Source organism: Athalia rosae, chromosome 3 (genome assembly GCF_917208135.1).
Source record: "Athalia rosae chromosome 3, iyAthRosa1.1, whole genome shotgun sequence".
Classification (NCBI taxonomy): Eukaryota; Metazoa; Arthropoda; class Insecta; order Hymenoptera; family Athaliidae; genus Athalia; species Athalia rosae.
In genome coordinates, this window is record NC_064028.1 from 22,350,011 (window position 1) to 22,364,853 (window position 14,843).

A 14,843-nucleotide genomic window follows, 5' to 3' on the forward strand; every position below is an offset into this window, starting at 1 on the left:
GTGCGATAAATACTTGATTCCTTAACAATTTTTCGGTATTTGAGTTCAAAGTGCATAAAGCGTTGCCACACATGTCTTAAGCACCAAGTTCGCGCGCGTACGACTGGCAGCGACGAAACTTGGGTTTTTATTTCACTTTAAATTCCTGAAAGAAATTCCTCAATGCTCACAAAAAATACAATATGTAGTAAACTAACATTACCGCCACTCCACGTGAAATGAGAGAGGAAAGGACGACCCCGATACAAGCGTTCACCATCGTTTGAGCTGGCAAAGAAATCGAGGAATTCTAATTGCTGGAACTCACCCATCGCTGCCTGTACCAAGACCGGGCCCGAGCCGGTTCCCAAGTCTCGGGGGTCTTGGATTTTACCCGGATGTCTCTGCCTTCCTGCTGGCTGATCACCCAGCAAGAACATTATTATCTAAAACAGGATATCAAAACTTTTATTATAATGATGTTCGTATAGACAAGCAACACGTACAAGAATTGGCCCAATTGGACGCATATAAATATTGCGGTTCTAAATCAAATTGAAAACCTCCGCGGGCTTCCTTACGAAACTGATGTGAAGATAGTCGTAGTAAGAGCTAACTGCGGAATGTTGGCGAACTTCGTGTCTGTAAACACTTTAGGAAGATTGATCGTGAACTGTCATTCGCAATTGTAGTTATTGAAGTATTCATAAATTAGGCAACAAATCATCCAAGGGTTTTTAATGGAATAAAAATGAGCGTTTCTGACGTAGAAACGATTGCAGACTTGGTGCATAAACTGGTCGTATCTCTCTGGGGAGATCAAAAACCAGGTCAGCAGAGGTTAAGCCTTCTGTAACCTCACACAACTTCACAACAAACCATCTGCCGAACCTTTACATATTTATTCATACCCTCCTCTCCAATTAGATACTGTTTGTAATCTAGACGAGAAAAATACACACGAAAATCACCAACCACACATGCATTTTATCATTTCCCTTATTCTCCTGTTTGTTTTTATCCATTGCAGATTCTGATCTGTTTATCTGGATTCATCTATCAAATCTTCAGCTAACGAAATTCTCTGCAATCAAGAATAAAATTCATCCAATATTCTGTGGAATATTTCACAATTCCAAACATCAATTGAAAAAATACTCCAAATATCCCAAAGATTGATAAACAATAAAATAATGCATTTTAGTTTTTTCCTCATTCTACATCAAGTTATGCAACATCATCACAATTGAAAATCAGTGCAACTTCATGGTATTTCAAATGTCACTGTCAAGTTTGGCCTCTGTTCAGATTTTTAATATATTTCTTGAACTATTTTAACCAATTTTCTTTTATTCACCTTGATTTCTGAAAACGTGTACAATATGCCTGTTAAAGACCCATACATCAAAGGTACACTCTTCCTTCTTGTAATATTAAATTCGAAATCTTTTTCACAATATTTACAGAAGCTATTAGACGCTTTGTACGCTTTGCACTGGGCCTACTCTCATCCTCTCCTGGGGTGGACGCTTTGCGTGAAGATGAGATGACTATTGCCGTACAAATTAAGACAAAATTAACAGTCCGCGATGCCTTACAGTTTGAGAAACTCCACAATGACCTCAAAGATGGGGTACATTTTATAAGACCATAGTCTTCAGGATAATATACTTCTTTGAATTTAAACAGCGTTTTTTTTTCAGCCTCTGAAGAACAGACTGAGTATTTTAACATTCCTACTTTACTTGGGAAACTCTAATGATCAATCCAGAGACAGACATTTTTCATTTCCGGATATGAGGCTTGGTTTGAATTCTCCAATGGCTTCTACAAGTCGTGAGTTCTTTGCTCAGGAACAATGCATTAGGGCTTCAATATCTTTTGTGGAATATTCTGTTTCAGGTCAAACCACGCAAGTTTCAGTTTCCCAGGGTCAAATTGTGCCATTGGGTTCCACTGAAAATATTCTACGTGGTCCCCCTTTACATCCAACTAGGATATTTAATGAGGAATCCGTGCCTGAAGATATCCTGGTCCAGGATCTGATCTACTCATTCCAGGGAATAGAAGGAAAGGTATTGAAATTGGACTCCAGTTATGGTTTCCAAATAGATCCAAGGGCAAATGTAAATAGGACGCATAAGCAAGCAGTCTTAAGATTGGCTGCTCTTGGGTATTTGCACAATGTAGTAACTCGAGGATTGGAGAGGATGTCTGCAGCTTGTGCAGGGAGAGTTGCAGACAGTTTCGTTGCAGCATTGCACCAAGAGCTATCCGAGTATTACAGATTCATAGCAATAATGCAAGAGGAAATAAACAGGTATGAAATATCCTACTCTATTCAATCTAATCTCTAAAATCTTCTCACCATTTCAATATTTGACAGAGCGCAAAGCCCTCTTGGAATGGATGGCGTAACCCTGTCGCATCTCCATTTGTGGGCATATGAACCGTTGGAGTCTTTAAAATGGTTAGCAAGCATAGTACGGGCATGTACAGGACAAAAAGGTGGAGCTTTAGCATCTGCAGTGTATAGCTTTAGCCACCATGGAGATCCAGGAGTGAAGCAGTTAGTGAAGAGAATTTTAGAAAAAGTTTGCGACCCTTTGCATACAATGCTAATACGCTGGATAGCAGAGGGAGAACTAGATGATCCAAGGGAAGAGTTTTTCATTGAAGCAAGGTCTGATGTAACTGAAGACAAAATGTGGCACCAAAAATATCAAGTGAGGGATTCTATGGTGCCATCTTTTATCAGCAAGGCCCAGGCCAGAAAAATACTTGGTACCGGAAAAAACATCAATTTCCTAAGGGAAGTATGCAAGGATTCAGCACCCCTGCAGGAGAGACACAGAGAAAATTTCAGGCACAACAGTGCAGAAGACTCTAATGGTAAGTTGTGAAATCAATAAATGTTTGGGTCATGAGTTATGTACTATTCTCTTCTTGCCCAACAGTCGAGGCTCTTTTTGATATGGATCCTGATGGCCCACTTCAAACTATGATGGAAACAGCATTTAAAGAAACCTCGATAAGGGTTGTGGAAATTTTAACTAAACAGTATAATCTTATGGAACATCTTCAAGGAATAAAGGGCTACCTTTTGCTAGGGCAAGGACATTTCATACAGCACTTAATGCACCTTCTAGAGTGAGTGCCAGTTGATTATTCCACCGAGTTCTGTCCCAGTTCAGTTGTGTCTATACATATTTTACTACTATTTCCTGGATTTCAGACCCGAGTTAGCAAAGCCAGCAAATTCTTTGAACACGCACAACTTGTATCCAATTCTTGAAACTGCTATAAGAGCTACAAGTGCAAAGTTCGATGACGTTGACGTCCAAAGACGATTGTATGTGGAATCTTTAGCACCCTCGGAAAATGAAACCGGATGGGACGTATTTATATTAGACTATAATGTCGATGGGCCAATCGGAACGGTGAGATAATTTGATAACAAAACTCATCAAATTATTTACTGAAATCTAGTAGTTGTTATAAGCAATTTTCTGCGCTCTAGATACTCGAGCCTTGTCGAGAGACATACCAGACTGTGTTCTTTTCCTTGTGGCGAGCCAAACGGATGGAATCGATTCTTTCCGGAATTTGGAAACGCCAAACTACCTCAGCAAAGATATTTAGAAAAATGCCAGAAGTCCTGCCTATACAAAACCATATTCATTTGATTACCAGCAGCATGGTGCATCTTGTTCATCAGATGCAGTACTACTTCCTATTTGAGGTACCAAACAGTATTGACTACACTGAATTTGTATCCCAAATTAACGAAATCGTTCATTTCCAGGTCATAGAATGCTCCTGGGATATATTTGCCAAGCAACTAGGTCAAGCCAGCTCTCTTGATGATATTATCACTGCACATAACAACTTCGTAGAGTCAGTTAAGAGAGGAACATTGTTAGATGAAAACTCGCAAGTAAGTTTATAGTCACTTAGTAGCATACGAATGTGCTGTTTTCTTCTCAGTTTTGAATTTTGTGTTTATTTTATCTATACTCTACAGGAACTTATGGATCATCTGAGGTCTGTCTACCGACCAATTCTGGAGCTGCAAAGTTTGGAGGAGACATTCTTAGCCCGAGCAATGCAAGAGTATGAAGAAAGAATGACGGCAGAAGATATAATTGAGAACAAACTTTACCCCAGCAAAAAGTGGGGTCGGACCACAAGCTCAGATGCCGAAGGATCAAAGAGGACGAATCTATTCACAAAATATCTAGCTACGCTTTCATTGAATCTCAAGCTCCTTTCAAGGAATTATCAGGTAAATTGTCACGAGACATCTTAACATATGTTGAATTCTACTGATTTTTTTCCCTAGGACCGGGTTAAGAAGTTTCTACTCATGCTGGCATCTGCAGAAGACGTGTCACTTCAATTACTGAGCGTTCGTTTAGATTTCAACGAGTATTACAAGAGTAAGGACAGCCGATTAGTAGCGCCTCTGACGTACCAGCACCGTAGACAAAGCGAACAATCATTTCCTGTTTCCAAGTGACACCAGTCAGTAGAAGAAGTCTTATCAAGGTTCACCCGAAACAAAGATCCGATTGGAGATGATCATCACCGTAATGTTTTTAAGAATAAACAACCGTGTAGTTGCGCATCAAAGAAATTGCTCTCTACAAATGATTTAAAATATAACTTAAGCCTCCCCAATGATTGCCCGGTTTGTTCTTGTTCTACTTCATCATCTCCGGGTGTAAAATTGAATTTCAATGGGATGGGAAAGTCTCAATATAGCTTCGAAGAGTGCTTGAAGTTCCGTAAAAAAACTGAGAGAATAAATTTGAAGAATATGAGGAAGAGTAAGCAGAGCTTCAGGGAGTTTTTTGAGAATGAAATTGTTCGACATGCTGAAATCGAACTGAAAAAGACCCTAATAGAAGAGCCTGAGACTCCGATAACTCCTGGGGCATTCCTAAGCTACAATTTTACAGAATTGACGGACTTCTCACTCTACCCCCCCAAAAACGTTGCATTTTCACCTGTTGAGTGCACTGCTAAGATAACAGAATGTGAATTACAAGCTGTAGAACAGTCTTCTCACAGCGAGGAATATTCAAATTTTAATTTAAAAAGCTTCGATATTTCTCGGGACCACCTTTATGTCTATGACAATCATTTTAGTCCCACTATTACTCCAACATGCAGTGATGGGTTGATCCATCGAGATCAGATACCCTTAGTTAGTACTGCAAGTAGTTCAGAGCACTCGGGATTACAATGTGAGGAAATGAAGAAACCTGAATATGATCGTAGACGCAGGAAACGAGGAGTTATTCCTTGTTGTGTTGGATAATTTGAAAATCACAATGAAGCCAAGATTAAGTTAAATTAATAACAGCACAATGTAGATGTAAGCTTATTGAAAAAATTATCGTGGCACACTGCCTCCATAGTTAGCTATCTGATTGTGAGTATGCGCCATCAAAGTGATACAATTATTAAAAGTAATATTGAAATACAGCTCACCTGAAGCCCGGATTTTTTCACTCCCACATCCTGCGCTACGGACACTATCCAATTTGAGAACTAACAGTCTTCAAATCACTCACAAACCGGCCGAAACTTTTTATAAATTCGAATGCTATCTCCGCACCATTTACAAAAATTCATAACGGCGAACTACACTGGCCCGCTTGAAAACAATTGAACTCGCGTCCACGGCGGCAAAGTTAACTTCTCTCTTCGCCACGTTAGCAGCACTGTCTTTCGCGCGAATTTAAATTAAATCTGTACCTGTGCTGTCCGGGTGTATTTTTGCGCCTGGAATCGATCGCTATCAAACCTGTGCGACACGGGTGCAGATGAGAGTACGCTATAGTTAGCTTTTTTATTTTTTTTTTTTCAACTCCCCAGCAGCTTTGCAGCAGCGAAGATTTACGATGCGACGTTCGAGCTAGACGCGAAATAAACTTGGGATCATCAATAAGCACGGTAGAGTCGCCGAACCGGAGGTTGGGGGCTGAAAAAGAAATTCGCAAACTTTTTTTTCGCACACTGCAACCTTCCATCAGGTGCAGAGGCTGCCATATAATTTTACGTTCTAAAACCTGCATAAAGTCGAAACCTGTCACGATATATGAGATGAATTTATTTATATCTGCTGTCTCATTGCGATTCAGAATGTAAAAAGTTTTCTCACAGCCTTTATAGAACACGGATCATCAGCATACCAGCAGAGTTCACAGTATATAGGAGCAGCTTGTGATCCACTATATCCGAAAAATTCCTTAGTATGCACTGTGCTGTGAATAAGAATAATACACGTCTTTTTACGTGTATAATACAGCTCACACAGGGATATCCTGTATTTTTGAATAACCGCATAGCAAAAACGCGGCGTGACCGTAAATACTAACGTTTACCTTACACCCCACACACCTACAATAAACGCACACATGGCGACGAGTTGGGATCGAGAAACGTTGACGAATAGCTCCGACGTGACGAGCTGCTCCGTCGCAATAACATCTCTCACTTTTTTCCCCCTTTTCTTACCAGTTTTTTTTTAATTTTTGTCTCTTTATTTTTTTTTGTTTTCTCTTACCCCCTGCCCACATTTGTTCTCTATTAGATCGTTCACTCCAAATACAGCCGATTCAGATTCGGCTGGCATATGTATGGACGGTGCGAAATTTGCCATTTTCATTTTAATTCCCGCAGTTCTCATAAGCCTCAGCTATCCCTTACACGCAGAAGAACGCATACCGGAGATAGTCAGACCCTAAATTTTTGCATTACCAAGCGCTTTTCTCTGAGGTAAGATATCCACCCTGAATTTTCCGACTCACGTCCATGTCTTAGGGTCGTTCTCCAGCACGTGAACGGGTCTCTAATATAAGTCGGATAGGTATATAGAGAGATTTACGTGGTTACGAAATAAGTCTTGACTTTTGAACACAGACGTCAACGGAAACCATCTTCTTATAATAATTATCATTGTTAATATAATTATTATTTGTGCAATGAAACATTCTTCATTGGTAATGAGTAATTATTTTTTCAAGACCGGATTACGTCTAACACGTGATATCTGCTTGACAATCGCGTTTCGCTAACTCATTATTATCTCCTATGCACCAACCATTATCAGGAGAAATTTTAATCTGATCGGACACAATCAGCAAACTCGACTGATAGGTGGCAAGTATCTCTAATAGAAATTATCGAACAGGTTGGACGTCCGCATACTACACATCTGAACTTCCAAGTACTCGATACATCGTCAGGTAAGAGCAAGAACAATTAACACATCGCTCTAGTGATAGATCGTGTCATTGTCAGATGAGTGGGAATGTTGAAATAATTGTTTTAGTATTAAACTAACATCTGTGTTTCGTAATCGGTTTGTGAGACATATTTTTACGTGTATATCTTTTTTTTGTAAAGTAGGCTGCAGTGCATAGATATCCGTTATGACATAACGATTGGCTCAATTGTCTTACACTAGCAAGTCAGTCATTGACGGTTATCTATATTTGAAAATTTTCGAGTTCTCATCTTTTTTTCCTCATCCAGACAAGAAAGTCTATTTTGAAATACCTCATTGCTTCAGATTAACAAATCTTATCCCGCAGGCCAACGTCATGAACGTCAGGGAGTTAATACCAGTGTTGAAAAAATACGCTAAAAAAGAACTTGGCGAGGATGAAGGCAAGCTTGAAGAGCACATTCAAGTCATAAAGGAATGGTTGGGAAAACAACCGCACATCAACGCGAATTTGGGTGAGTCCTTTATTAATTTTTTCATCTTGACCGAACGAGAAGAACGATCGAAAAAATTGTGTGATGAATCAGTCGATCGTAATACTTATTGCGACGAAGGTGCGGGAATTATCGAACCAATAATTTAAATTCATTTATTTTCTTTGATTCATCAGACCCACAATGCCTTGCGGCATTTTTGAGGGGCTGCAAGCACAGCATTGAAAGAACAAAGGAGAAACTGGACACGTATTACACCTTGAAGACTCATCTACCAGAGATTTTCGGCAATAGGGATCCCCACATACCAAAGATAAAAGATCTTTTGGATCAGGGGTATGAAAATTATCAGACATCGATTGAATCGAAGAGCAGATTTTTAAAGGTCACATTATTTATTCACAGGATTTACCTGCCCCTCCCTGTTACTCGTAAGCCTGATAGCCCGAGAATCGTTGTGATTCGTGGAGGAATTTATGACCCTAGTAAATTCAACTTCTTGGACGTCTCGCGCGTTATCTTCATGATCATGGACATTCTGCTGGTTGAAGATGACCAGTTAGTATGGAAACGAGATTAATTTTCCAACTCCTTAACTTCATTCGATGATTCATTTTTTTATGTAACACACTTTAGTGCGGCCGTCGCAGGAATAGAGACAATTCTAGACCTTACCGGAAGTGTTTTCGAGCATGTATCTCAGTTCACACCTACCACCGTCAAAAAAGCTGTCATGTGCTTCCAGGTGAGTTTCAAAATTATTTACAATGTTTTGAAAATGAAAATTATAATTCGTGATATTTTCCAGGACGCTTATCCCTTGAGACCAAAGAGTATGCACTTCATAAACATCCCTCCAAGTTTCGACCTGGTTTACAACATATTCAAACTTTTCATGAAAGAGAAGCTGAGGAACAGAGTAAGCGACATTGTAGATAAAAAATTATTTCGATAGGAATGGATTATTAATCTTGCCTCTAAAATCAAAATTCCAGATCACCGTCTATTCGGACATCAAGGAGCTGTATAAAAAAGTACCTAAGGATGTTTTGCCCTCCGATTTGGGTGGTGCTGGACCCTCGTATGAAAAATTAGCAGGTATGAATAGAACGGTAAAAATCAAATAATAATGTAACTTTGACGCACCTGAAATTAACAATTCACAATTTTCAAGGCGAATGGAAGCAGAAGGTGCTGGATCGACGCGATTGGTTCATTGAGGGCGCAGCTTTCTGTGTCGATGAATCAAAAAGAGTCGGAAAAAAGGTCACCGGTGCTGATCTCTTCGGGGTTGACGGAAGCTTCAAACAATTGTCCATCGACTAGCCAATTAAATTGATTCGTCGAAGATGTACATAATGATTCGATCGTTGAAAAAAAAAATACCAAAAGCACCATAAATTCTATATTATCCATGGAAAGAAGGAAAGAAAGAAGGAAAAAAATCTACCTACATGTGGTGATCACCATGCAAGGTGAATCGAGGAAATTCGAGAAACGTATATACATAAATATATGTCGTAAATAAGGGGTACATCGTTCCGGTGGCTAGGAGTCATTTTAGAATTGCGATTGTTTCGTCTCCCGCAGGATAAAGTGATTCGACCCTTTATACGGCAACGCGGTATCAAGCAGTGTGACACGTGGTATGAATGACCTTTTTCTTTCTTCAGGAGAAACTGCAGCCATTCTTACCGTGTATTCTTTCTTATACATATATATATACCAAAGTATAATCTTGAAGTCTCGGAAACATCAGCTGTGTTGGCTTTTCCCGTCTCCAAAAGTCGTTCCACGTTAACGTTTCCGATATTGCGATCGCTGAACTGCCCATCTCGCTTCTATTTCGGTCGCAGATAGATCTTATATTTCGAATAGTGTATAACGTTATCTTATAACGACATAGATGTCGATGGGAATATCAATAGATAACATTCAAAATGGCTGAGAAACAAATGTATTGACATTTGTTACATTTTTTCCAATAATAAAATGAAATAAAATAAAACAAATAAATTACTTGCGTTGAATCCCAATTCGCAAATACCTCTGACCGCCATTCATACCCCGACTCTTCGAGTGCTGGGCGGTTGTGTGGTTGCACGGAGATCCTGGAAGAAAGAAGCTTTCGAGTATCACCAGATTCACCAATCTCACCCCAGTTGATTCGGTTGATTAATTTGTAAACCTGGTACACGATCAGCCTATGTTATATGACGACATAATGTGACACGTGTATGCATATATCCGAACGTATGGGGCAAAATACAAGGTGGGTTTTGGAGGATGATGTCTTCTCCTATGTATATGTATAGAGATATATATATATATACATAAGGTTTGGGGATTTCGGTTGTTCGGTCGTGGAAAGGGAAGAAGGATAGGGTAAGGGGGATGAGCGGGATGAGGAGGATACCGCGAGGATCGGGAGTAGGCGATACTCGTCTCCGGTAAGACATTATTAAGGACGTGCCGGGAATATCAGTCGAAGTAGATAATTACATTATCATCCGAGGGACTCGCTGCAGACTGAGACGAAGACGAAAACGAAGACGTGGATGAGGACAGGGACGAAAGGTGAGGTGAACTAGCCCCATCTCTCTCTCTCTCTCTATCTTTCTCTCTTTCTCTCTCTGTATAAACGCTACGTGTTCAATCATAACCCGATAATGGGTACGTAACCCCCAGGGTTATCAATGTTATCACCTTGTTGAGTTAGCGGGAGAGAGGGACCAGGGAGGGTGGTTAAGGGGCGAGGGGGTATACGATCGGGATGGGTATAATATAGCGTAAGGGAAAGCATGAACATACCTATACCATGTAGGGGATGAGAATTACTTTCAGGCTGAGAGTTTCGACCGTATTGCCTTATTATAGTCACCGTAATAACTTGCCCGCAAAACACTGATTCAGATGGAAGTCAAATCATGTTCCCCGGAAACGTAAAAATGGCGGAATTCGATTGCGGGAGTTGATATTGTTCTTGAAAATGATTAACGAGCGATCATGTTCGAATTAAATTTGGGCGGATCGGTGGGATAGGGGATGTCATGTGATCGTTCGATCGCATTACGCGTGTACCAAATTAGGCAGAAGTAGTAGAAGAAAAAAAGAATACCGTGCGGAAATAGAGGTTGGAGGGTAGATGTGAGAGCGAAGAAGGGCGTCTGGAGGGTCGGAACCCAACAGCTACAGGATCTTACGGAAATTTATTCTAAGGGTTAATTTCGTTAGATACTTTGTCGACTAAGGTCGCTGCAGGGTTTTCCGCTTTCTGTAATTAGGATTTCATCGGTAAGTTCGCTCGAAAGTATAAATATATGTACGTGCACATCCACGTGTATATTATATATATTTCGAAAGGAGAGTACGGAATCAAAAAATACATACTACTTACATTTTCTTTCTTTCGGGTAACGTGCAGTATACACGAAATTGTCGAACTCGCGATACCGTCCTTTGTATTATAATGTATATGCTGGAGTGTTACGTCAGCTCGTTAATACGGTTTTCCTGTAAGGGTGAGCCTATTTATCAGATGAAAATCTTTGAGAAAGTAAATTTCGAGCGTGCTTTCAACGGCAGCTGCTGATAGGCTTCGGGTTTGGGGGTACGAGGTTCGTCTCCATATGCAAATCGCCTCTCGCTCTTTTCAACCCTTGGAATAAGAAGTCGACGTCGCGGGCGTCGAGAAGGAGTCCGGGCAGGATACGCAGTTTGTTCTATATGCGAAAGGGAGACCCAAAAATCGTCGAGAAAACAGGGGGCGTTGTCGTATTCATTGATGTTATCTAGATTTTCTCATCTCTCGATGTAATATAGCTATCTACACGTATTATATATATATATACGCGAGGATATAACTATACATGTGCCTATGTAAAGTACATACTTTCTCAAAATTATTCAAATAAGAAATCCTTGACTTTTGTCTGGTTTTCAAGCGATTGTTGAGTGTAGCTTCACGCTCTGTGCAATAAGGGTGAAAATTACTCGCTGTATATATATAATAGTTAATCACAATCGGGCTCGTACAGCACAGGCTTCGTAATTAACGGAAGGAGATCAGCTGATTTTACCCTCGTCTCATCCCCCGTAGCTCTGAACAATTATTTTAATTTCAATAATTCTTTTTTTTTTTTTCGCTTTTCTTCAACCCCCAATTACATATAATTATACACGGTACGCGAGCTAATTTATAACCGAAAAGTTTCAACAATTTCAAATAATCAATCCATTAAAGGCACTCGAAAAATAAATTTCAAGAAAATCTAGGGATCGAGCGAAATTGAACGCGAAAGGAGAAATAAGGGAGAAAAAAAAAAAGAGAGAGAACATTTCTCGCAATTCACCGCCGCGAAACGCTTTTTCGTTCTCTTTCGTTTGATTTCTCACAGGGACCATAACACCCCCGCAACGCCTTGCGGCCCGAGAAAGAAAGAGAGAAGGAAAGGAATAAAATAAGCAGAGAACAAAAAAGGCGCGACCATTATACTGCGAGAAGGCATCAGTTATGCGATGTATAGTATGAAGATCAATTTGAATTCAGTAGGGGATGTTTCCGGACTGGATTTACGTTTGTGCTAATTGAACTGCGGGTTCTGCAGGACGATGCCGGAAAGCTCCGGCCTTTCGGCTTATTCTTTTACTGCTAAGATTTCGGTCCGAGGAATAGGGGGGGGGGTGGTGTTTCCCCACGAAAATAGAAAGGGGCGAAGGGAGGGGAAGGGAGAGGAAGCTACGGTATACAAGGTGATTTTCTGCAGGAACGACCGAAGAACACGAGGGAGACTTCTGAGATCGTTCCCGAATAAATTACCACCTCAAGCTGTATAACAGCTAGAAAGCGAGTGAGGGAGGCCCACGGAAAGGGAGATGGAGAGAAAAGTGCTAATGAGAAAACGAATTTCGGATAATTTAACCCTGCTGCAGGAGCAGCAGCAGTAACAGCATCTGCACATCCCCCGTTTATATTATACATGTCCATACATATGTTTATCATTGAAAGCCAACTTGAGAAAATTGAAATCTGAAATGTCGTGAATTCGAGGAGTTTAATTACTTTAAATAATGCTTGGATGCTACGGACCAAACGATTTTTAACTTATACAGATTGCCGAACGAACAGGTTGAAAAACTAGATCTTTGCATGCGTAACGAATGACATTGGCATACTGACGATTTTATACCGATAGAATAAAACTAGGCCATTTGTATTATCAAAAAAATATAAAGAAGAACATAAATTTTTTTTTTTTTTTTCTATAATAAAAACACGAAATACACGGCTCTGGTGAATTTTTTCATGCCACATGATTATCTAATTATCTAGTGCACATACTTAAACGTACGTACATGAAATAAAATTTTTATAAAAAAAAGTTTTGATATTTTTTTATAGTCATCGGCTACTGTAGCAGCTGCTGAAGCCGGAAATTCAAAGGAAAAAGTCAAATAAATGAACCGTGCAGATCGCCAACGAAGTGCTTGTACACAGGTATACAGGTATGATATACGTGTACAGATACGTACCATGCGTTTTGTATAGAAGGTCGAGATAGCGGGGTCGAGGTTTTAATTCCGGGTCTCATTCCTTGAAGTATAAAAATATTATATACGCGGTATTATAAACTACATCGCGCAGCCACTATACGACTGTATACTGCTACCGCGAGGAAAAACTTTGCTCAGATATACGCGGTAGCCAATTGAATTTTAACAATTCGTATGGTACGGTAATAATGCGCGTAATTTCTTACCATACTCAAATCCGCGGTGGGGCACAAATTATAAAATAGATAAAATGTACATAATTAAAAAATCGGAATTTAAATGCAAGAGAGAAAAAAAAAAGAATTGAACATTTTTAGTCCTGACATAAAAATTACCTGCAAAGAATTAAGAATTGTTTTCGTTTTGTTTTATTGTTATAAAAATAAATATATCTGCAACGGTCTGGCTGCGGTCAGCGCCCGTCATTCACGTACATCTAGTAAAAAGTGTATCCCAATCTCTTTGCATATCTACCGAGGTGGTATGCACGTACTACGTATAGCTACTCCGAAGCACGTACTGTACGGACGTTTATTCCGAACCCGTGTATGTGTGGTTGCATGTTAATAATATAATTATTACGTAACGCGCCATTTCTATTTAGTTTCGTTTCAGCCATACACCATAATTTATATCGTTGCGTCTACTGTATATTTTTTTTTTTTTTTTTTTGTCAGGGTTCAATATAATCTGTAAGAAAAATCGACGGCTACGTTTCCGTGAAATGATATAAACGATTGATTGATCGCTGTATACACGCGGTCGTGCATCCACACAGTTGGACGCGGTCAACTTCTACACCGTATACGCGTGTACAGGGGTCTGAAATCGCTATAGCTATATAGCATAAGACATCTTACAGGGAAAAAAGCTCGAATCAAACACGTTTCGGTCATAAAATCGAATAACGTCGATGCCCTAAACCCTGTAGCAAGCCGTATGCTCAACTATGTTGACTCGATATATTTCGTTCAGAAGATACAAACAGGGTGTCGCGCAGAAAAGTAGAATACAATATAAACTTTTTCCGCGCTCTTCCCCCTCTTTTCAAGGGTGGCGATATTCTCGAACCAGCTCTCCCTTTCCCTTCAATTTCTGGTCCATATGAATGTTGGCTAAAAGTTTTAGATCCAACGAAAGATTAATTTTTACATAAAGATGTCAGACGTATTTGTAAAATTAATCCATGAAGGTCTTCCGAAAGCTTTCATCTAATTTCGAGTGAATTTAATCAATGAAATACGTGGAATCGTTTTTATTTCCCGCTTCACTGTGTACAGCGGTATATGATAGATAGATGAAGGTATATAGTGATGTTTTTTGATATTATATATTTATATACATACGCCATTTTATTACCAATCCCCTTGTGGAAACATACGTGGTCGAGTACCAGCTATTAGGGATTTTACCTTCGGAATACTCACCCAACCCGACTCGTATATTATACTGCAGGGGGTAATTCGATATATAATTCTTCAACCGGGGAAGAACTCGTCTGCTTCTGCGGCTATATACACTCAGCTATATTTTTCAGCATCAGTTATTTGCAGAAATTTAGATACACTTGGCTTTGAATC

The 14,843-nt window shown here is 39.7% G+C and overlaps 3 protein-coding genes across 7 annotated transcripts in view; 2 read left to right on the plus strand and 1 right to left on the minus strand.

The window, feature by feature from the left end:
- LOC125500357 overlaps nucleotides 1-6,946 on the minus strand; it is a 41,174-nt gene extending 34,228 nt beyond the window's left edge. Inside the window, exons 1-2 of one of the 2 annotated variants that reach the window (XM_048653057.1) lie at nucleotides 5,476-6,946; nucleotides 308-425 (exon numbers count right to left, since the gene is read on the minus strand). In XM_048653057.1, the coding sequence (XP_048509014.1) occupies nucleotides 308-419 (112 nt within the window). In that variant the 5' untranslated portion in view covers nucleotides 420-425; nucleotides 5,476-6,946. Of the gene's footprint in view, nucleotides 1-307; nucleotides 426-1,336; nucleotides 1,438-5,475 lie in introns of those variants that run through there. The other variant, XM_048653056.1, reaches the window with a different exon arrangement.
- LOC105693192 (gamma-tubulin complex component 3) lies at nucleotides 601-4,791 on the plus strand. Of its 2 annotated transcripts, none has more exons than XM_012412960.3 (11): nucleotides 601-809; nucleotides 1,446-1,612; nucleotides 1,683-1,815; nucleotides 1,882-2,299; nucleotides 2,366-2,871; nucleotides 2,937-3,129; nucleotides 3,215-3,419; nucleotides 3,500-3,721; nucleotides 3,785-3,916; nucleotides 4,004-4,264; nucleotides 4,322-4,791. In XM_012412960.3, exons 1-11 carry the CDS (start codon nucleotides 731-733, stop codon nucleotides 4,496-4,498), a joined length of 2,493 nt encoding a protein of 830 aa, XP_012268383.2. In that variant the 5' UTR covers nucleotides 601-730; the 3' UTR covers nucleotides 4,499-4,791. The 2 variants fall into 2 exon arrangements, with proteins under 2 accessions (XP_012268383.2, XP_012268384.2); XM_012412961.2 differs by having other exon boundaries at nucleotides 660-1,248.
- Nucleotides 6,947-7,096: 150 nt separating the features above from the next.
- LOC105693185 (retinol-binding protein pinta-like) lies at nucleotides 7,097-9,729 on the plus strand. 3 transcript variants are annotated; one of them, XM_012412951.3, is made up of 8 exons: nucleotides 7,097-7,235; nucleotides 7,584-7,731; nucleotides 7,887-8,046; nucleotides 8,116-8,268; nucleotides 8,347-8,455; nucleotides 8,519-8,629; nucleotides 8,706-8,808; nucleotides 8,885-9,729. In XM_012412951.3, exons 2-8 carry the CDS (start codon nucleotides 7,593-7,595, stop codon nucleotides 9,034-9,036), a joined length of 927 nt encoding a protein of 308 aa, XP_012268374.2. In that variant the 5' UTR covers nucleotides 7,097-7,235; nucleotides 7,584-7,592; the 3' UTR covers nucleotides 9,037-9,729. The 3 variants fall into 3 exon arrangements, with proteins under 3 accessions (XP_012268374.2, XP_048509011.1, XP_012268376.2); XM_048653054.1 differs by having other exon boundaries at nucleotides 7,105-7,235; nucleotides 7,562-7,731; XM_012412953.3 differs by lacking the exon at nucleotides 7,097-7,235 and adding an exon at nucleotides 7,237-7,351.
- The last annotated feature ends 5,114 nt before the right edge of the window (nucleotides 9,730-14,843 follow it).

Excerpts from the sequence above, each read along its gene's own strand:
- LOC105693185 (XM_012412951.3), top strand. The coding sequence starts at position 7,593 with ATGAACGTCAGGGAGTTAATACCAGTGTTGAAAAAATACGCTAAAAAA. Across the intron at positions 8,047-8,115 it reads AAAGATCTTTTGGATCAGGG|GATTTACCTGCCCCTCCCTG; the intron begins GTATGAAAATTA and ends ATTTATTCACAG. Across the intron at positions 8,456-8,518 it reads AAGCTGTCATGTGCTTCCAG|GACGCTTATCCCTTGAGACC; the intron begins GTGAGTTTCAAA and ends GATATTTTCCAG.
- LOC105693192 (XM_012412960.3), top strand. The coding sequence starts at position 731 with ATGAGCGTTTCTGACGTAGAAACGATTGCAGACTTGGTGCATAAACTG. Across the intron at positions 1,816-1,881 it reads TCCAATGGCTTCTACAAGTC|GTCAAACCACGCAAGTTTCA; the intron begins GTGAGTTCTTTG and ends ATTCTGTTTCAG. Across the intron at positions 3,722-3,784 it reads AGTACTACTTCCTATTTGAG|GTCATAGAATGCTCCTGGGA; the intron begins GTACCAAACAGT and ends GTTCATTTCCAG.